Here is a 25505-nt window from a genome sequence, read left to right as displayed (position 1 = left end):
CCCACCTTGCCAAGTAAAGTGACTGTCAGGGCCTGGCGTGCTGCTGAGCACCGTAATAACCCAACAGCCAATGACTGGAGAAATTAGCTTGGAGAGGCCTCTTATTGGACACTTCCGTAGACTCTGTGTCCCTTATCTGATTTGGGTGAAAATTCTAGGCCATTTCATTCCCACTCCTTCCCCATCTCTCAGCCAGCAGCATGCAGTGCCCCTCACAGGTCCTGGGTGCAACAGCAGGAAGGGGACCATCTTTTTGGGGGGTGGAAACACTGGCCGAAGGTTAGGCCTCAAAGGGGCCTGCCTCCTAAGAGTCATATCCTTCCTCTATGCCCCCCAAACTTTCTCAAATGCCAAAACCAACTGAATTTCCATCCACAGCTTATCAGTCACAGATGTTTTGTACCCTGATTCCATAGAACAGTAGGAGGAATGCTGTGAGATCCCCACAATACCCTGTTTGCCCATGACCCACAGGCTGTTTGTCTTTGCAGGTCCTTCCCAAATTGTCGTCTTCCATTGTCCATGAGATTGATAGTATTTTGGGCAATAAACCCTACAGCAAAAAGGACTACCGATCCTAATCCTCCCATCCTCCCTCCCTCCCTTCCCAACCTGGATCTGCTTGGACAGTTACTGTTTCCCTCCTAGTCTCCTGTTCGCTTGCTTAAGCTGTTACTGAAGCGAGGTGAAGCCCATGCTTTTGCATCCAAGAATACATGTCGAGATGTCCTAGGGAAGATCTTTCAGACGCTGCCATGAGACAACATACGCTGCTTTACTCTAATAAAATTTATTTCGTGCTCAAGAAACAGTCCGGGTGAGGAAGGCTCCTCCACAGACAGGCCGTCTCTGCTCAGCTCATCCTCTTGGAAAGAGACGACCAAGGTTTCCCCTTCCTCCTGTGCCTCATCAAAAGGAGGCCCCCTGAACTAAGTCCTAGCCTAGAACCGGCCTGTGTTGTCTGATCAGAGATGTGGTGAGTTCCACCTGGAGAAGCCCCCATCAATGTATGTCTGTGAGCACTTTGTTGTTTCTCTGTTTAAACACACACACACACACACACACACACACACACAATGTATTTATGGAGTGTAGCCTCTCATGATAGCCTGAATGTCTGTGTTGACCAAATGGGCCATATGAGGGCTTCCAGAATATCTCCTCCCTTTACTCCACAGCTAGTACAGATTGCCACCAGGCCTCTCTCAGTGATAGCTGTCAATTCTTTTGTGTATTTCTCAGCAGAACACTGAGCCAGGCTTGTAGGGTTTGCTCAAACTATACTTTCCTCCCATCCACAACCCACCACTGTCCCACACTCTTACTTATCTGGGAAGGCCCATCCAACAGACTTCAGGCTTGATTTGAGATTCTAGGAGGATACATAAATCTCCTCTCACCTGACCCTGGAGTTCAGTTTTAGAGTAGGTCTCTACTCTCCCCATCCTCCTTTGACCTAGGCCCAGTTAAAGTCAGCAGAGTGGGTCCAGAGTCATCTGAGAAAATGAGATTGTGCTTAAGGAACCCTCTTACAAATGACCTTAGGGAAGGAGACCCTTATTTGTTCTGTATACATCATATTCTAGGGAGGGAGGGTTTTGAAAAGAAGTCCAGCAGCCACATCTCCAAAATAGTAAGAGATAATGGCCACTTCTGAAGCATCCTTCACCAAAATCGATATAATTCCTTCCTACCACTACCACCTAATCCTCCTTTGTGAGACTGAATGACCACTTGGGGTAATTGGATAATGCCCCAAGATAGAAAGACCAGGGCTTAGGCTCTTAGGCTCAGAAAGGACCATGGAAGTCCTCGAGCCTAGCCTCTTACAGATGAGAACACTGAGACCCAATGAGGTGGTGACACAAGTGAGCAGATTAACCTCGTCCTCTGCCTCCCAGAGAGTTCAGGACTCTTTCCACTGTTTATCCACATGGAACAGATCCTCTTGACTCCTGATCAGTGGATGAATTCCTGGAAAAGACTTGCCATCCCCTTTTGCACATATCCCTCCAGGGTAGCCATGGCCTAGTCAGCTCTTACCTGCTCCCAAGCCCTGTTCCCCAGTGTGATTCCACAGACCCTGGGGGCACCTGGCACTTTATATCCCCTCCATGGCCTAGCCTAGAGCTGGGTGGCTGGAAATCCAGGCAGGCAGCAACCCAGCTCACTCTCACAAGTATAAATAAGCCTTGGGGTTCAGGGATATGACTCCATGCTACCTTTGTAACTTTAGCCAGAGATTGAGTTCTACCCAAAACAACCCCACACTAAAAACAATACACACACACACACACACACACACATATGCACACACACAATGCAGTGAAAATCCAAATGTCACAGGAAATAAGAAAGGCCTGGGCCACCCAGGGAACACTCCCAGGGGCTGATTTTGTCCATCCCCCAGTCCTCAGACAGGAGTTGGTAGCCACAGTATGTCATGAGATTCTGATGAAAGAATGTAGGATGATGGGAAATCACACTCCTCCTTCAGCCATATCTTTCTTCCCTTCCCCTGCCCCCAGTGCCAGTGGCCATTTGGGTATTCTCCATGTCTGGAATGCATCTGTTCCCAGTTTATGTTTCTGAGAAGCTGGTATTCCCAGAAATTCTCCTCTCTGACCTACTGAAAGGTCAAAAGGAGCTAGACAGAGTAGTAATATTGCCTGTGGTAACTGGCATGAGTTCATTAAAACCCAGACATTCCACTAGCAAATGGTTTGGATTTGCCCAGGAACAGGAGGGAGGCTGGCCCTCAATCCTTCCTTTTACAGACTATTCCAGCATCTCCTAAAGAGTTTATCCCAACTCACCCGTAGGCAGCAGTAACAAGCAGTGAACCCTTCCTTCCTAGAGATGGGGAAGGGGGAGAATAGAAAAAAGAATTTCTGAATAACCACCATCAAAGTCACTGGGAGCTCCTCAGCCGCTGTTGGCTACTATAAATCAGAGCAGAGCTTATTAAGTGCTCACTGTTATGTCAGGCACTGTATTAAGCACTGGGATTATGAGAAAAGGGGGAAAAACCCAAGCTGGAGACCATCCCTGAAGCTAACTGGCACACTTAGTTGTTGAGGTGTTCACCGACCCACCTCAGTCTGTCGTGTTGTAAGAGAAGTCCCTGCCTGACCCTCACCCTCAGTCACCTGGTGATTACAGTGAGTCCTTAAGAAGGAGCAGAGAAGTGGTGCTGAGCAGTGCAGTGCCCATGGTAAGCTAGCCTAGGTACTCTCCATTCCATCTCCCAGAGAGAAACTTTCAGAATCTGAGCTGAGAATGACCTCTCTGAAACATTGCTCCTAACTCTGCCCTGAAGGGCCATGCAGAATGAGGGCGATGATCCAGGGTACACAGTGAGCCCAGATTAGCTCTGTGCCCTTCAATTAACCAGTCAATTAACAAGCATTTATTGAGTACCTCATGCTGGGCACATAGAGTTAAGTACTAGCATTACTGAAACAAAGAAGGAAACATGCCTTGGGGCACAGACATTTTGGGTCGGCCCAAACACAAAGCTGTGTTCTCTGGACTTGCTGCAGGGACTGTGAGCCTGGCACCATATTGGGTGCCTAGGAGCTGCAAAGGATGGAGTCAGCATGAGTTAAACTCCGGAGAAGGCCTGGATTCTGGCATCACAACCCATAATGCCTTTATGTGGTGGTGCAAGCCTCCCAAAGGACTCTACACACTTCAGGGTCGATAGGGACTAATGACCCTGGTCAAGGGTCCCTTAACCCTTCAAGCCCTATTTCCACCTCTGTAAAAACTGAGCATGTGCATGTCCCTTCCAACAATGACTCAATGATTCAGTGACTTGATGGCTTGTGAGGAGCCAGCACCACCCAGTGTGGCCCCATGATGGGGTCTCCAGGCTAAGGGAGGCTAGCCTCCTCCATGGGCAGGGGATAGGGGAAGACCCAGTCCTTTCATTGTTCCAAGGAGGAAGCCATCTCTACTTCCTTGTACTGACCAGCCTGAATCCTTAGAATCTCAGGGTTGGAAGGGACCTCTGCAGCAATCTAGCCCAACCCAGACCTGAACCGGAATCCTCTCTGTAATACACCCAGTGAGCGGTCATCAAAGACCTCTGGTGAGGGGGAGCCCACCACCTCCCTAGATTTTCCTTCCGTTGAGTCTCAATCTGTCTCCTGGTTCTGCATTCTGGGGCCACGCAGAACAAAGCTAATCTGTCTTCCATGAGATGGCCCCTTTCGATAGGATTTCTTGCCAGGAAGGAGAGCTTCCTGCTCACCCAGCCAAATAAGCATGTCTTGGCCAAAGCTTGACACCATCATAGCAGCTGTGGCAGGAGCTTAAGCCAGGAAGGACTCCTGGATGGCAACAGACTCAGTGGAAAGATGAGACAATATGGAAGTCCCAAGGAAACCTTTGTTAATGGGTCAAAAACATAAGTACTGATGAAAAGCCCAATGGGAGTCCCAGTGTGCATTGGCTATGTCCACCACTAGGCTCAGAATCATGGGATTTGAGATTTGGTAGGGATGTGAATGGCCAGTTTATATCTGAAAAGAGACAGGATTTAGAGCTGGGAAGGACCTTGGATACCAAGTAAGCCATGGGTTTTTAACCTTTTTTATGTCATGGACCCCTTAGGAAGTCTGGTAAAGCTTATAGACTGTTTTCCAATGCACAAAATAAAATACATAGGATTACAAAAGAAATCAATTATTCTGAAATACAGTGAGCATTTTTTTAAGTTCACGGACCTCAGATGAAGATCAAAACTAACCCTCTTGATTTCACTGCGTTCAACAAAACTCCTTTTACAGATGAAGAACTGAGGCCCAGAGGGTTGAAGTGATTTAGGCAATGCCACACAGCTAGTAAATGTCAGGGCTGACAGAAGTGGTCAGTCATAAAGAACACGTCTCCTGCAGTGTTTCTTACTTTGTGGGCACAGCTTAGGGGAGGGGGCATGGCTCCTTCCAACTCTAATACTGCAATTCTGGTCCTAGAGATGGATATATACGATACACACAGAGACCCACACTGGCCTTCTCCTCCCCACTGCCCCTTAAAAATGGCCAAAGGGCCAACGGATAAAAGCATGTGAGCTTTGGGGAAAGGCAAGCCTCGGGAAAAGGGGACTGGAATGTAATCCTGACCTCCATTGGCTAATTCCCTGGCCGTTCCCTCAATCTAGCTAACATACAGGACATATCCGAACACTCCATCAGGTGGGAAAAGTGAGAGAGGGGAAGAGCTCTGCCCCTAGAAAGTCTTGAGGGAGGTGGGGTTGGGAGGGGGAATCCTCTGCCATCCTCCCCTCATCTGCAGTCTTGCTGGCTCCGACCTCTGGCTCTTTCTACTTCTTCTAACCCTGGGTGTACATTAAATGGAACCCAGAGCTCAAGTGGAGAAAACTATTCAGTGTCTGAATCCAAACAGATTATCTTTCCAGAAAGCCATTCAATCATGGATTTTTAACCTTTTTGGTGTGTGTCTTGGACCCTACCTTTGGCAGTCTGGTACAGACTTTGGACCCCTTCTCAGAATCACCTTTTTAAATGCAAAAATAAAATGTATAAGATTACAAGGGAAATCAATTATATTGAAATAAGGATGTAATTTTGTTTTCCCATCAAATTCATGGAGCCCTTGAAACTGGAGAGGTCTATGGAATTCCAGTAAAGAACCTCAGAGTTAGGATTCAAAGTAAAAGCCCGAGGGGCGGATAAGTGTAGAGTTGGGCTAAGCCACAGGTGGAATAGGTGGGCAGGGCTCAGGGGACAGGGCTGGGTTGAGGCTCACCTTCCAGTGTTCTCTAATCTCGAAGTTAATGGTATCCGTGGACTCCTACTCAGCAGCGCTTACAATGGCGACTCCTTTCAAAGCCTTGGTCTCCCAAGTAACAAGAGGGACTCATTCCCGTCTTCTGTTCAATTCATGTCATGTAAATAATGTGCTTTTATTTTTCTTTGGTTTTGGTTTTTATATCTAATATATGTTATATATGTATATATATGTATACATATATATACACATAAATATAAACTGGTTTCTAAGCTAACTGCATAACCTATCTAGGCACAAATTTCCATGTAACATCGCACTTCTAAGTGAAGATTCGGACTGAGACACAGCCATTGTATTTATGGAATGACAAAATAAAATATAAGCCTTATTTACTGCTGTTTCTGGCGCCTTTCCCCCAAGAGCTGGCCTCTAAGCTGGAGTTGGGTGGGGGGGAGAGATTTCCTGATTCTCAGTAGAAACCCTGGGATGAGGGTTAGAATGAGGCCACCCACATCCTGACCTGGAAAGTAGGGAGGATCCAGGACTGCCTGGCCCATCTCCCATCCTCACACAGCAACAATGGCTGCATTTTGACCCAGGAACCCTGGTAGACCTTCTGCAGCCCTTCCACTCCACTGCAATCAATTCAGCCTGCATTTACCAAGCAGTCACAAAATGGTTTTCACCTTCCTGGGAAGAAGACAAACCACATACTTTTGACCAAAAACAGTTGTAGGGTGTCTGTCTTGGGGAGGAAAGGGGGCTGTCCCTGTGTTTTCAGTTATCTACCTTTTGCCGAAGACCTCAGTACATCCGCTCTGTGTAGACATCTGCCTCTACAGAACACTGGAGGTGCCATAACGATATAAGTTGCTACCTCCGTCTCCTCTCTCTTTGCCACACTGGGCTGAGACAAAGCCAGCCCTATAACTAAAGGGAGGTATCAGGGCTTTTTGACCCTAGGGCATCAAATTCAGAGACGGGCTAACAGAGCTTTCTGTCTTTCAGCAACAGAAATAACTGAGCTTATCTATTTAACAATCTATTTAGCAAGACGAATTAGTTAATATAGAAAGCTACCAGATGGCAGCTCCTTTTCCCCAGCCTCTCCATCAGTGGTGTGATGGCATTGCTGAATCTCTGCCACCCTCTCCCAATTAAATTAAAAGTATATTTTGCACCATTTGCCCTGCACAAAAACTTCTGGTTATAGCTCTGGATAAATCTAGTCCAGATCCTTTGGAGGGCGAGAAGAGGGGAACAATGAGGTTGAGACAGAACTTTGGGCCATAATCCATCCTCTCCTACCCCCTGGGAGAGCCTGGGGGGCTTCTCCTCAAGTCGTTGAGATACTTAACCAAACTCTCGATTTATTCCTTTCTCAAAGGCTTTATTTAAAACACAGAAAACAAAAACAAATACACACAGAGTACAAAGTAGATGTGATTGTGTTGGCTACAGTATCTGTCAACCCTCCTACCAAAGGCCTGGTCACTGTGCGGCCAGGGATAGCAAACAGAACAGATGTGGAATCATGGCGGCAAGAGGCCATGGTAACTCTGAGCTGCTCTGTTGTGGGCAGAGAACCTGCCTGATCCCACCCCATCAGCATTCACATGGGCCCGGATATGGGATGCCCAAACCTCATTGGGAATGAAGCATTTGGTGGTTAAAAGGAAAGAAGAAAGAAAGGAAAAAAACCATCTGACCAATGAACAGTCTTATGAACGCTGGCTGCCCCAGGTTACACACTGAAGGAGGGAGACAGAGCCCCTTAGGAAGCACAGGCCTCAACAGAGTTCTGAACCAAGGGGCCACCGGCGTTTGGTCAGCCTCCTGGCTCCAGAGGCTTGGCAAACGAGCCTCCTGTGAGCAGCCCTGAGGCCCGAAGGAAGAGGAAGGTCCAGGTCTCAAATCACTACTTACTCGACAAGCTTATATCACACACAAGCACAAACACGTACACCCGCAAATCCATTGTTGAGTTATCGTACCTAAAAAAATACTTTTTTTTCCCCTTAAAAAAAAATCTAGAAATTAAGACAAATTTCTCAACACAAAAACTTAATGACTTTGGGCTGTAAACATCAGGTTACATAAAACGTGAGGGTCGCCAATTTCCTCGACAAAGTATGCTTTAGACGGGAGAGCTCAAGGTGCAGACACTTTGCCCCAAGGCCCTGGCAACATCCTGGCTTGGCACCAAGTTTGGGGCTCTTTTGCTAAACTAAGGCAGAGAAGTGCAGACACTGACCACTTTTCCTGGCATCATTATGCTGCTTTGGCTCCCTAAGGGCTCTGCCCATCCATCCTTTGGCTTCCTAGAGGCTCTGCCCATCTCAGCTCTTCCTCTACATTCAGCTGGAAACGTCCAACACTTCCCCAAGCTGGACAGACCCACTGCCCCTTGTTTTCCTGGCACCCTTCCTCTAAAGCACGCTTAGGGCTTCCCTGCTCCTCATACCAGCTTCCCCCTATTAGAATGTAAGCTGCTTGAAAACAAGAACCATCTTCCTTCTTATATTTCTGGCATGTAATAGGTGCTTAAGATAGGGATAGAGACCAGACCTTTGATTTTATTAGCATAGGGAGTTCTCATTAGCAGATCTCAGAGAGTTAGCCAACAGGGGTTTAAGTGACTTGCTCGGGGCTCACACATGTTATCAGAGGTGACATTTGAACCCAGTTCTTCCTGGCTTCTAGGCCAGTTTTCTATCCACTATGCCAAGCACTTAATAAAGGCTTTTTCATCTGTTCCTTCATTCCTAATCAGATCCTCTTCATTCAAGCTGCAAAATGCCTTTTACATCATTGAGAAACCTAGATTTGGGGAACAGAGAAAAAGGAATATCCCTCCCTGCCTAACCAGAATGAATACCTTAAGGGCATGGGAAGGTGGTGCCTAAGGGATTAGGGTGGTCCACCCCCTCCACCTTGAGTCTCCCAAGCCTTCTCATAAGCCTCAAATTTCATCACAATCTCAGAAGGATAGAACCAGCCAAGTCACTAATAAAAGCCAATTTGAAAAAGGAAAGAGTTCTGGGGAGATTCTTCCCAAAGATAAAGATTAAGCAAGAGTTTTTTTAATTGTATCCATTTATGGTCCATGGAGACAGATTGACAAGGGAGGAAAGGAAGGGCCAATAGAAATATGGAATACATTGGGAAATCAGGGAAGATGTGTCTGGTCTGACTTTCCCTAGATCCAAAAATAGCTTCCGCTCTGTCACATGCGTGCGCGCGCGCACACACACACACACACACACACACACACACACACACACACACAGAGCGTCAACAGAGCCTTCCAAGACTCTCAGCCCCAAGGCCTTAGAGAAGCACAAGACTTCAGCGATTTAAGTAATAACACCCCAAGAGAAACATCACAGGAGCATACGTAGATTTAGAGCTAGAAAGAACATTAAAGGCCATTGAGGCCAATCCCCTCATTTTAAAGATGAGGAAACTGAGGTTCACAGAAGGGAAGGGATTTTGCCTAGGGTCAAACCCCAGATGGGCTAATAACCACACCATGCAGGAACTGGGGCTCTCAAACTCTGCCCTGCTTGCATTGCATGGGAGCTGGAAAATGACACAAGTAGAGAGATATTTAAAACAGCTGACTTCTCTCCCTCCACTCTGGACGGAGCATGACAAATGAGAAGACCCTTCAGGCCTAGTTTATCAGATAGTTTCAAGGGATTCAGCTTGGCAAACACCTGTCTGGGAAAAGAATGCGTTCATTGATAACCACGGCCCACAGGGTCTCTTCTAAGGCCAAGGTGGGCATGTGGTTCCAGTGAAGGGCAAGGAACAGGATCTCATTAGCCAAATGATGACTAAGAAGACGCTAGCAAAGCAACAGCAAATAAAAGGAGGGTAGACAAGGAACTGGAGAAAGGGGATAGAAGAAAAGAAGAGCATGCTAGAAATAAGCAGCAATACTGTTTGGGAGAGCAACCACTGACTCATTCATTGAGTCAAGTGCAACCTACCCTCCTGATAGGAAGTAGTGGGGAACCTACCAGACCAACATGGCACCAACGGTCTATGAGCCCTTCCAGGCTATTTGCCAAAGACTTCATGAGGTGAGGCCAGGGCACTGGTCTGAAGGCAGCAGATGATGTCATCATTTCATGCAACTTCTAAGCTCTCTAGCAAGAGCTCTGCCTCAGAGAATGATGGGGAAAGCATGACATTTAATGTTTGGCCAAGGGAGAAAAACGTCCACAGAACGAGATCAGGGTAGAGTGACCTTGCAGCAGGCATGCACACACACACACACACACACACACACACACACACACACACACACACATATCTCTGTCAGCCTGAGCCAAGGATGCATTCAAGGGAGAAGGTACTACTAACTGTAGAACATAACATTTATGGAAATGGCACACAATGAACCACTCTGAACTGAAAATGGCCTCTTCCTCTGATGAACTGCCATTTTAGGCAGTCAAAATTGGTTAATCTGCTGCACACGCTGCAATTTTGTGTGCCTCTGTCTAAACTTGAAACGCTTCTCCCTGATCCAATGCTCTTACAACTTCTTTGAATCTAAATCAGGAGAGAGGAATAGGGAAGTCTCCCCCAACCACGAGTGCTCTCCTGGCACAGGGTTTGATCTCAAATGTGAGGGTTTAGGAAGGGGCCTTGGAGCTCACTGAGTCAAACCTCCTGACGTTCCAGAGAAGGAGGGCTGAGGAAAAGTGACTTGGCAGAGGTCACCCAGCTAGCCAATAAGTGGCAGAACCAGACCCAGAACCAAGGCCAATCACTCTTTCCAGGTCACATCAGCAACAGATGTTATTGTACCCAGCTGACTCCCTACACGAACTTGCTCTATCCTTTCTAATAAAATGTGAGCTCCTTGAGGGCAGGGATTGTTTCACTTATGTATTTGTATCGCCAGCATCTAAAGCAGTGCCTAGCACACAGTGAGCACTTAATTAACACCTGCTATTACTTTTGATGCCCCCTCCCACCCTCAGTCAGAAGTGGAATCAGCCCCCTTCAGCCCCTCCCAAGGAGAGATCTCTATAGAAGGAAGGCCACAAATCTACTCTGGTGTTCACTACTTCCTTTCTCCTCAGTAAGCACCGATCCCTAGTCCTACGGGGCCCACCCCCTTCCTCTCTCACTTGGGAAGAGATTCAATTAGGTCTTGAGGAAGAACAGAAGCAGCTGGGAAGCAAGAAGATGTAAGCAAGGACCCCTTTCATACATAAAAGAGTTTGGCTGCTGAAAGGAGCAGAAAAAGACCTTTTGGAGCTAGAGAAACCGTGTTCCAGCCCTTAGGATAGCAAGGATCTACAAGAGTCATCTTCCCCCCTGCCTCAAAACAGACCAGCATCTAAACTGTTGCAGACCAATAAGAGTTGCTGTTGTTACCCAGCCTGATGATTCCCTACCTGCCAGGCCCCTCCTTCCTAGAATCATGGAATGTCACAATCCCTCACTCCTTCAGGGACCTCTACTGGCCATCTAGTCCAACTCATACTTGAAGATAAAGCTCCTCTACAGAATCCCCCAATAAGTGGTCCTCCAGCATCAAAGGCATCCAATGAGGGCATCCCAAGGGGACCCATTCCACTGTGGGACAGATCTAACTGTTGGGGAGTTCAAGCCCAAATCCACCATTTTGCAACTTCTTTCTCCTCACTGTTCCTAGCTCTGCCTACTGGGGCCCAGTAGAACAAGTCCATTCCCTTCCTCCATCTAACAGCCCTTTGGATACTTGAAGATGACTAGAACTGACTTCAACCTGCTGGTGTCAATCAACACTAACCTTCCAGCAACATCAGGAGAAATGGTGTCTCCCCATGACCTTTCCCTTGGACACAGACAATCCCCTCTTCCCTCACCAGGAACCACCTCTCATCCTAAGATCCTGAAGCCTCAGCCCCTGTCATCAGATTTCTACCACCCACGAGAAGGACTCCAAGTATCACTGTGATGAACTGTGGTGGCGTGTGAGGCAGGCTCAGCAGGGCTAGGATTGGAAGGGGCTTTGGCCTGATGAATCGACACCTTCTTACAGATGAACCCTGGGTCCTCGGGACTGGCCATGGGTCTGGTGATCTCAACCCTGTCTCCATCAGCATTCCTGAAGGACAGCATTTCCAGGCAGGTGGGAGAGTTTGCAGAAATGGCAAAAAAAAAAGTATCCTGCTAACCCTATCCCAAGAACAGGTCTTTGCGGTGGCCAGGACAAGACATGAAACCAGGCCAGAACTCTGCTAAAGAGGCCAGAAGGTTGGGCCAGCCCCTGCCTGTAGCCTGTGGTCCAACAACATAGGTGGTGCTGGGAGAACAGACAGGAGCGAAGAGGGCAGAAGGTGCATGCAGCTGCTCAAACACAGTTATGGTGAGGAGAGTCAGGAGCCAAGCAGGAGGCCACATAAGAAAATCAAGCCTCGTCCTAACTGGCAGGTGAGGGTCCACAAGTCTAGAAATGGGGGCTCCAGCAAGGTTTCCCTCTGGATTTTATGCATGTTGATAAAAACAGAGACATAAATACTGTTAACATTATAATCCTTCATAATTCATTCAACCTTTATCAAGACAAACTCTTCGAGTCTTCAATAAGAAAGTGCAAAAGATGTACAAATAAATGGAATCCCTTCTAAGAAGTTCTGGAAATGGGTTTGTTTGTTTTTAAGTCGCTATTTGTTTTCCTCTTTTTCTTTTTTCTTTCTTTTTTCCTTTTTTTCCCTTTTTTTTTTTTTTGAAGAACACTTGAGATATGACGTGGTGGCACTTCTGGGCGTCTGGCCCATGGGGGCTGGGACTTAGTCTTCAATGCAGATGACATCGCTGAGTTTCCCCTTTCGTCCCAAAGCAGCACCGTCTTTCAGGGAGTCAGCTCCTTTTCTGTCGGGGTGGCTGGCAGGTGGCCCAGTGGGCGTGGCTGTAAGGACACAGAGAGGGAGGTGTTAACTACCCTGAATCCCCCCCCCACTCATCTCTGCCAGCTCCTAGAGTTTTTCTGGCTGCTGAGAAGAAGACTTTGGAGAGGGCTCCCCGAATCAGACCTGATGACACTCAGGGGGTAGCCTCAGAAGAACATTCCCACATGATTCCACTTCAGACAGCTATTAGCTGCACCATTCTGATCAAGTTTCTTCCCCTCTCTGGGCCTCAGTTTCCTCATATGTAAAAGTAGAAGGTCGGACTTATCAATCTTTAAGGTCTCTTCCAACTCTATGTCTATGATCATATGAAATTGCTGTGTGACTGGCACCAAATCTCTTACCCTCTCTGGGCCTCAGTTTCCTCATAAAATGAGGGGTGGGACTAATTAACCTCTAAGGTTCCTTCTAGCTCTAAATCTTTGCTCTATAGATAGACACATAGATAGGCAGACAGATAGAAAGACAGATAAAGATAGATAGATAGATAGATAGATACATACATACATACATACATACATACATACATACATACATACATATCTAGGCAGACAGACAGACAGAAAGACAGATAGACAGATAAAGATAGATAGATACATACATACATACATATATACATACATACATAGGCAAACAGACAGAAAGACAGACAGACAGATAAAGATAGATACATAGATAGGCAGACAGATAGAAAAACAGATAGACAGACAGATAAAGATACATATATACATACATACATAGACAGACCAAAAGACAGATAGATAGACAAAGATAGATAGATACATAGATAGATAGGCAGACAGACAGACAGAAAGACAGACAGACAGATAAAGACAGATAGATACATAGATAGATAGGCAGACAGACAGAAAGACAGAAAGACATAGACAGATAAAGATAGATAGATACATAGATAGGCAGACAGATAGACAGAAAGGCAGACAGATAGACAGATAAAGACAGAGATACATAGATGCATAGATAGGCAGACATATAGATAGATAGATATAGAGAGAGAGACAGACAGACAGAAAGACAGATAGGTAGACAGACAGATAAAGATAGATAGATACATAGATACATAGATAGGCAGACAGATAGACAGACAGAAAGACAGATAGATAGATAAAGATAGATAGAAACATAGACAGACACATAGATAGGCAGACAGACAAAGATAGAGAGAGATACATAGATGCACAGATAGGCAGACAGATAGAAAGACAGATAGATAGACAGACAGACAAAGATAGATAGATACATAGATAGATAGGCAGACATAGTAAGACAGATAGATAGACAGATAAAGATAGATACATAGATAGGCAGACAGATAAACAGATAAAGATAGATAGATAGATAGATAGATAGATAGACAGATAGATAGATGCATACATACATACATATATAGATGCACAGACAGATAGGCAGACAGATAGAAAGACAGATAGATAGACAAAGATAGATAGACAGAAAGACAGATAGATAAACAGATAGATGAACAGATAGATAAAGATGACAGATAGATAGATAGATAGATAGATAGATAGACAGACAGACAGACAGACAGACAGACAGATAGATAGATAGATAGATAGATAGATAGATAGATAGATAGATAGATAGACAGATAGATAGATAGACAGACAGACAAATAGACAGAATGAGAGAGAGACAGACAGACAAGCAGGCAGGCAGGCAGATAGATAGACAGATAAAGATGATAGATGACAGATAGATAGATAGATAGATAGATAGATAGATAGATAGATAGACAGACAGACAGACAGACAGACAGACAGACAGATAGATAGATAGATAGATGACACCCTGACTCTAAGCCTCAGAGCATTATTCAGGCTTTGGAAATCCAGGGAGCAAGGACTGTCCATTGCCCCAAGAGTTGGGACCTCTCTCTCACCTAACCTCTGCCAAGATTCCAACAGAGATCCCTGTAGCTGTCCCTCACCTAGGACAGTTGGGTACCCTCAGGCCCCAGGTATCTCTCCTTTAGCTAAAGAAGAGCTAAAGCTTATAGAAGTAGGATGGTGTCCTGGGAAAAGAGTACCACACCTAGATGCAGAAGGCCTGGATTCAAATCCTACCCCTATCCTTTTTTTAGCTGGCTGATGATGGGTAGACCACTTCCACATCTCTGAATACATCTGTTCATGGGGAAAAAAGGAAGGGTAGGGAGTGTGGAATATTTGCAAGGGTCCCCAGGACTGAGTGAGGATCAAATGAGATCATTGGTGTAAACTCTTTGGCAAACCTCATATCACCATGTAACAGAAAGATGACTGACCCAAAAGTGCACCAGACCTGCCTGGGGCTCTTTTTTTCCTCCCAAAGTTTTATCACTCAGGATGAGGAAGGATGAAGGAAGAGGATTACCACTGACACCTTCCCTCAGCTATTTCTGGGCAGAAAGAGAGTCAATGGAGGTGCCTCTGACCTGAGCTCAACTTCATGATAATAATTGACATTGAAAGTACTTTACCTACATCATCTCACTGGAGCCTTATAGCATTCCTCTATCAGGACCATTTTCTAGATAAGTTCAGAGAAATTGGGGTCATTACTGGGTCACAGAGCTCACAAGTCTCACAGGAGGGATTTGACAGGCATTTTTATCCCCATTTTCTAGATGAGAGAACTGAAGCTCAGAGAGATTAGTGGTCTTTCCCAGAGTCACACAGGTCTCAAAGTGTCAAAGGCAAAATTGGAACTCAACTGTCTTGATTCTAGCCATGACGCCACGCTCCCCACTAGAGAGACCCAGGCTTGACAAAGACGAAGCCCAGAGAGGAAAGAGGCCAGTGTGAGTTCTGCTCTCTCCAAGCTGGGGGATGGCTCCTGGCTATCCCCACCCCACCTCCACCCACCACCCACCCCTCCCTCCCACAGGGTCTGCAGGCATCCACCCTTCTCCACAGAATTTAACTCTCCCAAAATCCATTGGTGGTTTGGGTGGAGTGAGAGACAAAACGAAGGCACACGTGTACGAGCCCCCATCCACATGGAGGAATGGAGGCAAAACATGAGTCTAAACGAGCAGTGATGAAATGTTGAAAATGCATTTCAGCACAGAGATGGACAGAAACAGGCACACAGAGTCACAAACAAGCCCACCGGCTGGTTGGTTACTTTACTATTTCATTCAGTGCTCCCCCAGGAATGTGTCTCAACACAACAGCACCTAATGAGGGCTTGACTTGGTGTGTCATGAAGGACCCAACTTTCCCTCCAGCTCCTAATCTGTGGCACGTGGCACTGCTGTCCTACCTACCTCTGTGCCCATCTGGCCCTCCAGCTCAAAACCCAACAGAGCTCAAGTAATCCTCAACTGCTGTGTCCTGGCTGGGCACCAGGGGACCCTCTCATGAATCACCTTCCCAGGCACCCTCACCCAGGGGATTGCAAAACTGAACAGAGCAAGAGGTCAGTGACCCCCGCCTGAGTGCCATCTTGATTCAGATCTTAGCACGCCAAGACCTAGGTTGGCAAAGCCTCAACCAGGCTATCTACCCGAGGCCAAAACAAGACCTCAACCACCAGCACGGCTATGATAAAAGTCTAGAGGAGAAAATGAAGAAAGTAGGCTCCTAGTCTGATAAGATACAAAGTTGGGTGGGACCTTGGAGGCATCAAATGAGAGAAAATGTACATGTCATTGTTCAAACCTTAAAGCGCCATAATGCTGATGGCTATTGTTATTGTTGTTATCATCAGCTAGTCCATTCTACAGATGAGGAGACTAAGGCCAAGAAAGGTGATGGGACAAGGTTACACAGGAAGGAAGTATCAGGCTACGGAGGAGAAATTTGGGGAAGGTTCAAGATAAGGAAACATAAAAGAAGAAGAAATGGGAATTTGGGATGTGAATAGTGAATTTTAGAGTAAAGGAAGGATATGTAGGCAGGACAAGTAAGTGAGGGCAAAGACTTTAATTTATGTCCCCTTGCCCAGCACAGCGGCCAGTATGTAGCGGGCCTTTAATAAATGTTTGCTAATGGATTGATATAAATGGGATCATCAGCTAGTATTGAAGTGACTGCCCTATGCCAGCCACTGTGCTAGGTACTGGGCATATAGGCTTTATAAAAGCCTGCTGAATGGGAACAGATGCTGGAATTGTGCTATCCCTGACATAGGGATCTCCCAGATAAGGGAACTCCTCCTACTAATGCATAGCTTATGGTCTTTAGAGAATTGCTTGAGGGCAGTGAGGAGGTAAATTACTACTCATGACCATACAACCACTATATCTCAAAGGCAGGACTTGAACCCAGTTCCTCCTGACTCCAAAGCTGGATCTCTATCCAGTTGAATATAATTGTTTTATGTTTTAATTTTTTTTTAAACGTTAGCATGGCCTGGACAGGATTCTAACCACATAGTAAATGCTTAATAAATGCTGCTCACCAGGCTGAGTGGGGCTGGGCAGGGGGTAGATACAGAGAAGATTGTCTTCATAAGCTAACCCCTACATCATGGGGCCTTAAGAGACCCAATGGATCCCTCACCCAGGCATTGGGGCTCAAAGAGGAGCCAGTGCCTTGAAGACTCAGGATCTCCTTGGAGACCCAAGCTAGGGAAGGCCCTGCCATCCTTCCTGAAACAGATGTGGCTGGCCAGGTTCCACAACTGCCCTTCTTTCAGGAGAGGTACAAAGATCTCAGCAAACCAGGACAATGGTGAGAATATGACCTTCACTGCTCAGATGTTTTCAGTTCTGCCTAGATAGCACTAGAGACTGGAGGTCTCAAGATTAAGACCCTTGAAAAAAAGACCCACTAGGTAATAATGGAGGTTTTAGGAAAGAGGGGGAAGCTGGCGGCAGTCACAGTGGGACACAGATACTTGGGAGAAGGGGAAATTGACAAAAGGATAGAACATTAAGGCAGCATGAGAGAGAGTCAAAAGAGTACTTCTTTTGAGATCAGAGGACCCTTGTTCAAATCCTGCTTCTGCTCCTTTGCTCTGGACAAGTCACTTAACCTCCCCACAGGCCTCAGTTTCCTCCTCTGTAAAATAAGGTAATTGGACAGGGTCACCTCTGAGGTCCCCCGCAGCTCTAAATCTAAGATCCTGTCACCTGCATTTGAATCTCAGCTCTGCCATTCACTCGCTGTGACCTTAGACAAGTGTCTGGGATTCAGTTTCCTCATGTGAAAAATGAGGGCATTAGACCAGATGACCCCTAAGTTTCCTTCCAACTTTAATGATGATCAAAGACATTCTAGATCACCTGGCCTCTTTGACTCTATGTGGAGCAGAACTGGCTGTCCCTTTAGATGGAAGACCTAAAAAAAACATAACCCCTGAAGGATGGAACCATAAAATGTGGTTAGCAGAGAGAAATAAGGGTCACCTTACCTCAGTTGGAAATGAGAACTGCAACAGAGGAAAATCTTGAAAACGGCTAAATATCTATTAAGAAAGAAAACATCTGGCTTGCCTACTGTCCTTTGGTTTCGTTTGTGGTCCCCTGAAATTTGCCGCTTAACAATTCTCCATTAGGATGGGCTAGATACGTCCAACCTACCAGTCACATAGGGGCCGAGGGGCATCTGGCTGTAGTTGACAATCCCGCCTGGTCCAGGAGCCCGGAAGTTTGGCCCAAAGTTGTTGTTGTACATCTGGGAGGAGCCGAAAGAACCCTGGAGGGCGAGGACTGAGGTTTCAATGCTGCCTGTCTCCTTTCTCCACCCAGAACCTCACCCTGAAGCCTGCCAGCTCCCCACAATGGAGGGGGTAGGAATGACCAGAGAGAGGGAGGGGAAAGGCCCCTGGCAGAGTCCCCCAGATGGAGCATCTGTTAAGAATACTGGGGGCATGGAGCCCCGGGGGAAGGTTCCAGGCCCAGGTGGGCCAGCCTGACCTGCTGGATGGTGGGATCTCCGGCACGGTTTGTCAGGCGGCTCAGGATGCTGCGTTCAGACATCTGCAGACGAGCAGCCACGGGCGGGATCCGGGACAACATGGAGGGCAGGCGGGTTACATCAGCCTTCATGTCACTCAAAAGTTCCTCCAGCTGGTTCAGTACTGCAAGATAGAAGGGCCCTCAACCCACTAGCACAATCCTAGCCTCCCTTCTGCCTCCACAGACGTCAATCCCTCCCTGGGCCAAGTGACGCTGCAGGGCAAGAGGAGCAGACAATTGGTGGGCAGGTGGGCTGCCGTGTAGATTCCACCTGTCTCCTGCTGTACCTTCGGAGGGAAGAGGAGGAGTGAAACAGGGCCTCCCATCTGACTGAGAGCCTTCCATCCCGTGCTGCACCTGTGTCCTGCCTGATCACCAACCTCCTCTGAGGAGTCGTGCCTTCCACTCAATGATCCGTATACTCACACCTGGTCATACCCTACACACCTCAATGATTCTGACCCCCTGTAGGTCACTTTGCAAACTTTATTCCCCATATCTCACCACTCAATTCTTTATTCATATCCCTCTCAATCCTCCCATTGCAAGGTCCGATTCAAACACTACCCAGCCCTTTCACTGTGCCCTCTGAAATGCCTGTTCCATAGTCAATAAACTTGCCTTTATCCTAAATCATTTCCTCTCCCACTCCTTCCATCTTTTAGCAATCACTGAGATGATTCCCTTCTAATGGCACAGCCTCCCTGGCCACCATTTTTAGTATTACCTATATTTTCACTCATTCCCCTAGGTTCACTGGTTAAGGACAGGGGAGTTGTTCCCCATTGCTACTTTGGAGTTCTCCCCCTATCTCTATCACTCAGCAAACTTTCCTCCTCTGAGGTTCATGCAATTCATAACTACCACCCAATCAAAACCCTGGTAGCGTTTATCTATAGACCTTCAGATCATTCCCCTTCCTTCCTTAATGAGTTTGGTACATGACTCACAATTTTTCTCTCTTCCTTAACTCCTGCCTTCCAATTAAGGGACTTCAGCATATAGATTGACTCTGCTTCAAACATCCTAACCACTCCGTTCCTCAACCTGCTCACTTCCCATGAGCTACTCCTCCACCCCACTTCAGCCACACACAAAGATGAAGTCATACCCTTGATCTTTCCATCACCCACAAATGTACCACTTCCATGTTTCAAGAATTCTGAAATCTGCTTATCTGACCATGGCTTTTCACCTCTCCCTCTGCCTTCTTTTACCAAACCCTACTCTTCATCTGCACTAATCCCTCCATCCTTCATTTCTCTCCTAGAGCAGTTCCTGGGCACAGGTCACTCTCTACTCTTCTCCCTATCTTGATGAACCCATTCAATTCCATGCTGACCTCATCTCTTCATTCCTAACCCCCTTATCACATCACCAGTTGCACTTTGCCAAGCCTCTACGTTGAATCACTTCCACTATCCACCACATGTGCCATTTGAACAAACGTGGGGAAAATCAAGCAAATGTTCTAACTGGGTGCACTACAAATTCCTGTTATAAATCTGAAATGGGACCTCACTGCTGCTAGGCAATCCTACTATACCTCCCTTGTCAACTCATTCTTCCACTCTCCACAGTGGCTCTTCCAAGCCTTTTCCTCCCTCTTCAAACCTCCCACGGCTTCCCTTCCCCCAGCTCTCTCAGCTGAGAATCTTGCCTCATATTTTACAGAAAAAAATTGAGGGTAGTTGCTGCAAGTCTCCTCTTCTCCCCTCCTCCTCATCTTGCATTAGTCAGATGCCTTCTATCATGATTACCTCCTTCACCCCTGTCTTATACAAAGAAGTGGCCTTCCTCTTTACCAAGGCAAACCCCTCTGCTGGCACAAGTGATTCCATTCCATCCCATCTCCTTCAATGGATAGCCCCTTCTGTTATCCCCACCCTCTCATCTTTAGTCTCTTCATGTCTACTGGCTCATTCCTACAAATATGCCCATGTCTCACCCATTCTCAAAAAAACCTCACTTACTATCTCTTCTGCCCTTTGTGGCTAAATGCCTTGAGGAGGTCACCTCCAATAAGTGCCTCCACTTTCTCTCTCTTCTCTCTCTCTTCTTAACCCCCTATAATCAGGCTGCTGATCTCATTCCACAGAGAGCGCTCTCTCCAAAGTTACCAGTGATCTCTTAGTTGCCCAATCCAATGACCTTTTCCCAATCCTCATTCTTCTTGACCTCTCTGCAGCCTTGGACACTGTTGATCACCTTCTTCTCCTTCTTCTCTCCTGGTTTTCCTCCTGCCTATCAGACCGATCCTTCTCAACCTCCTTTGCTGGATCCTTATCCAGGTGACGCCCTCTAACTGGAGGTGGCCCTCAGGGCTCTGTCCTGGGCCCTCTTCTCTTCTCCCTCTACACTACTTCATTTGGTGGTCTCATCAGCTCCTGTGGATTTAATTATTGTCTCTATGCTGATGATTCTCAAATTTAACTACCCTGCCCTAACTTCTCTGCTGATTTCCAGACTCACGTCTCCAAATGCCTTTCCAACATCCTGAGCTGAATGTCCAGTATCCATATCCAAAATTGAATTCATTATCTTTCCCTTAAATCCCTCCCACCTCCCAACTTCCCTCTTACTGTCAAGGATAACATCTTCCCAGTCCCCCCAGGCTCCCAACTTGGGAGTCATCCTGGATTCCTCAGTATCTCTCACCCTCCATATCTAAGCTATTGCCAAGGCCTGTCAATTTCACCTCTTCAGAACCTCCTGTCAATTTTACCTCTACAACATCTCCTGTCAATTTCACTTCTGCTGCATCTCTCCAACAGGCCCCCTTATGTCCTCTGACACTGCTCTCAGTCTGGTGCAGACCCTCATCACCTCACATCTGGATTATTGTTATAGCTGCTGGAGGTTGGCCTGCCTCAAGTCTCTCCCTTCTCCAGAGTCCATCCTCCATTCAGTCACCAAAGTGATTTTCCTGAAGCAAAGTTCCAGACACATCACACCCTCCCCCCCAACTCAATAAACACCAGTGGCTACTGCCTCCAGGAGCAAATACAAAATGCTCCATTTGGTATTCAAAGTGCTTCATAACCTAGACTTTTTCTACCTTTCTAGTCTTCTTAGACCTTACTCCCCAAAATGTACTCTGACCCAGTGACGCCTCCTGGCTATTCCACAAAAAGTAGGGGCATTTTCTCTAGCTGTCCCCCATGCCTGGGACACCTGCCCTTCTCATCTTCACCTCCTTGCTTCCTTCAAGTCTCAACCAAAATCCCATCTTCTTCAGGAAGCTTTCTATAATCCCTCTTAATTCTAGTTTCCCAATCCCTCTCATTTATTTCCCATTTTATCCTGTATATAGCCTGTCTGCACATATTTGTTAACATGTCTCCCTCATTACAATGTGAGCTCCTTGAGGGCAGGGACTGCCTTTTGCCTCTTTTTGCATCCCCAGTGCTTAGCATAGGGCTTAGCACACAGTAGGCACTTAATAAATGCTTACTGACCGACTTACATTAGATCTGGCACTCTCGAGAGATGGGATGGACTAGTATAATGTCCTTAGGCCAGTCAAACTTACTCTGTTCCTTTATAACTTGGGTGACTCTCTAGGTGGTACAATGGATAAAGTCAGTCAGTCAACTCACATTTATTAAGCATCTACTGTGTGCCAGCCCCTGTGCTAAGCACTAAGATGAAGAATGGTACTTGGGAGCCTGGGAGGCATGGATTCAAATTCTGCTTCTGACACTTGCCAGCTGTGTGGCTTTGAGCAAATCATTTCACTTCTGGAAGACTCAATTTCCTCACTTTTCAAATCAGGGGGCCAGACTAAATGGACTCACAGGTCCCTTTCAGCTCTAAATAAACAATCCTATGGCCTGCATTGGTAGAGGGAATTTCCTCATTGGGAACTCCTTCTATCAATTGAATCCAAGGTTTGGTCTGAAAAATAAAAATTATACGCCATGTTGCTTGGTACCTATGGAGACCATTTATTTTTCAAAGAAGGTGAAAAGGAAGGAATGAGCATTTATAGAGCACCTACTATGTGCCCGTCACAGTGCTAAGCGCCTTACAATTATTATCTCATTTGATCCTCACAACAACCCTTAGAGATAGGTGCTGTAATTATCCCCATTTTACAGATGAGGAAACTGACTTGATCGGGGTCATACAACTAATAAGTGCCCGAGGCCAGATTTGAATTCAGATCTTCCTAAGCACTACCAAATTATAGGTAATTATCGGTGAATAAATTTAGAGCAGGAAAAGGATCATAGTAACCATCTACTCTAACCATCTCATTTTGCAAATGAGGAAACTGAAGCCCAAGGTCCTGCAGTTGGTAAGAGAATGGCATGGAGCACCCAGCACTTAGAACATGGCCTGGCTTATAGGGGGTACTTAATAAAATGCTTCTGGACATGATGGAGTCTAGAGGAAATTCCCTTTATTTGGTCCTCCCTCACTACACCAGGGTAAGGAAAGATAAGACCACCTTTTTATTTTGAGTTGGGGTGAGGGATTACAGGGGGTGGGGTTAAGAGAATTTGAGAAGGTTGCATCAAAAAGTCAGCCCCCCAAAGCCTAGGATGGTCACCCACCCTTCTCCCTCTCCCAAGAGCCCCCATCCACTCCCCCCTCCATCTAGGGCTGGAGATCATATTATCAAAGCTTACACCTGTAAAAGAACTCAGTGACCACTTAACCCAAACATTCTTAATCACTGCGGTGTTGTGGACACCCTCAGGCAATCTGGTGAAACCTATGACCCCTCCCCTCAGATGAGTGTTTTTTATAAAATGCATAAAACAGGATACAGCAGATCACAAAGGAAATCAATCATAATGAAATACAGTCATCCCACTTAAAAAAAAAAATTCCTGGAGCCTAGGTTAAGAATCTTTTTCTCTAGCCCAATTCACCAGCATTCCCTCTTCAGCAGTTAAGCTATCCTGTTTCTGTATCAGAGTTTCTGTATTGAAACTCATAGGGCCATAGTTAGGATTCAAAGCATCTGCAGATAGCACTAGGGACCTTAGAAGCTGCTCAGTCCAACCTGCTCCTTTTCCATCCAGGCTCCACTTGAAGACATTAAGTGATGCAGAACCCACCACCTCTCAAGGCACAACCCCCCCCCCCCATTCCTTTCCACCGTAGGACAGCTCTGGTTGTTGTTTTTTGTTTCTAGGCAATTCGGGTTAAGTGACTTGCCCAGGGTCACACAGCTAGTAAGTGTGTCAAGTATTTGGTCTGAGGCCGGATTTGAACTCAGGTCCTCCTGAATCCAGGGCCGGTGCTCTATCCACTGCGCCACCTAGCTGCCCCAGGAATAGCATTCTGGGAAGGTAAAGGGGGAGAGGTACATGGGAATTATATAGGTGCATTAAAAACAAAAGAAATCAATTTTTTAAATCTATATAGCTACATAGTTATATAATACATATAACATAGCTATATAATAGCTAGCAATTATAAAATGCTTTAAGGTTGCAAAGCACCTTACAAATATCACCCTGTTTGATCCTCACAACAAGGGAGAAAAGTGCTATTATTTCCCCCATTTTACAGATGAGGAAACTGAGGCAGAAACCGGTTAACTTTCCCAGGGTCACATAGCTAGAAAGTATCTGAGGTGGGATTTGAATTCAGGTATTTCTGACTCCAGGCCCAGCTCCTACCAACTGTGTCAACTAGCTATTAAAAAACAAAACAAAACAAATTTAACCTTTCAATGTTCTGGGCAATTTTCTAAGGTACTGACCTATGGCGATGGAGAGCATTTCTTCATCAGGCGCCCCCTATGCCGATGATCTGTCTGGAGGCAAAGATTAGGGTCGGCCACTCACCCTTATGGAGGACAGCATTAGCAGGCTTGTTCCCAGCCAGGGACTCCTTGGACAAGTGCTGGTGGCTCTCAGCAAGGCATTCCACTTCTGCCAGACGGGCATTCAAGGCCATGGCTGGATGGTTAGGGTCTTGGGTCATGTTGAGGTATGCAGCCCTCCTAAGTTGCTCCTCAATCACCAGCGCCTGCTCTAGCAGCTGCAATGGAATGGGGGTGGGGGTGGATGCAAGATCCCTCCTTGAGCTTCGCCCTTCACCTTCTCCCCAGTAACCCTCTAGCCTCCCTTATCTGCCCAGCAAAGCTGACCAGGCTGGCACAGCAGAGAGAGAAATCTAAGGCAGAGAACCATGTCTGTTCCATCCTCTTCTCCTCCCTGACCCAAGGCAAGATGTCACAAACAAGCCCATCTTTCAGCCTTCAAGGCTCAGCTCAACCCCCACCTTCTCCAGGAAGTCTTCCCTGATTGCTCCAGCCAACAGTGTACCTCTCCTTTCCTTGACCTACCATGGACTCTGTGGCTTGTACCTTTCACTGGGCACTTGGTATAGCCTAATACGGCTATCAGTGAACTCTGAGTGCATGGTGTCTAGGGAGGATGTCCCTGTGTGTCTGTATGTGTGTGTGCGTGTGTACTGTGTGTCTGTATTTGTGTGTGCTCTTGGAGGGGCAGCTAGGTGGCACAATAGATAAAGTGTCCCACCTGGAATGAGGAAGACTCATCTTCCTGAGTTCAAATCTGGCCTCAGATACTTCCTAGCTATACGCCTACGGCAAGCTACTTAATGCTCTTTGCCTCAGTTTCCTCATTTGTAAAATGAGCTGGAGAAGGAAATGACAAACTATTGCCAAGAAAATCCCAAATGGGTCACGAAGAGTCGGACACATCTGAAAAATGCCTGAACTGTGCGTCTGGGTCTGTACGTGTGTCTTTATGTCTGAGTTTCTGTCCATATCTGTGTGTGCATTTCTGTGTGTGTCCATATGTGGGTCTGTGTATGCTATTTCCCATTAGACTATATGCTTTCTAAGGGCAGGGGGTCTCTTATTCATCATTGTGTTTCAATATCAACAAACATTCATTCAGCTTCCACGATGGGGA

At 46.5% G+C, this 25505-nt stretch overlaps 2 protein-coding genes across 14 annotated transcripts in view; one reads left to right on the top strand and one right to left on the bottom strand.

The window, feature by feature from the left end:
• The window catches only part of KCNAB2 (potassium voltage-gated channel subfamily A regulatory beta subunit 2), a 196394-nt gene extending 190246 nt beyond the window's left edge, over nt 1–6148 (top strand). For all 9 annotated transcript variants that reach the window (XM_020975281.2, XM_020975266.2, XM_020975276.2 and 6 more), the window contains one exon: nt 492–6148. In XM_020975281.2, the coding sequence (XP_020830940.1) occupies nt 492–581 (90 nt within the window). In that variant the 3' untranslated portion in view covers nt 582–6148. The remainder of the gene's footprint in view (nt 1–491) is intronic.
• Nucleotides 6149–7129: 981 nt separating this feature from the next.
• Nucleotides 7130–25505, bottom strand: part of CHD5 (chromodomain helicase DNA binding protein 5) — a 157128-nt gene continuing 138752 nt past the window's right edge. For 3 of the 5 annotated variants that reach the window (XM_020975188.2, XM_020975217.2, XM_078145730.1), the window contains 4 exons: nt 24408–24603; nt 18562–18725; nt 18226–18340; nt 7130–12676 (listed from right to left, as the gene is read on the bottom strand). In XM_020975188.2, coding sequence (XP_020830847.1) covers nt 12558–12676; nt 18226–18340; nt 18562–18725; nt 24408–24603 — 594 coding nt within the window. In that variant the 3' untranslated portion in view covers nt 7130–12557. Of the gene's footprint in view, nt 12677–18056; nt 18111–18225; nt 18341–18561; nt 18726–24407; nt 24604–25505 lie in introns of all 5 variants that reach the window. The other 2 variants (XM_078145731.1, XM_078145732.1) reach the window with 2 other exon arrangements.

The sequence above is a fragment of the Phascolarctos cinereus genome, unplaced genomic scaffold, assembly GCF_003287225.1.
Source record: "Phascolarctos cinereus isolate Bilbo 61053 unplaced genomic scaffold, phaCin_HiC Scaffold_726;HRSCAF=1367, whole genome shotgun sequence".
Classification (NCBI taxonomy): Eukaryota; Metazoa; Chordata; class Mammalia; order Diprotodontia; family Phascolarctidae; genus Phascolarctos; species Phascolarctos cinereus.
Note: the sequence above shows the minus strand (reverse complement) of the source record. Positions and strands in the feature narration are given on the sequence as shown.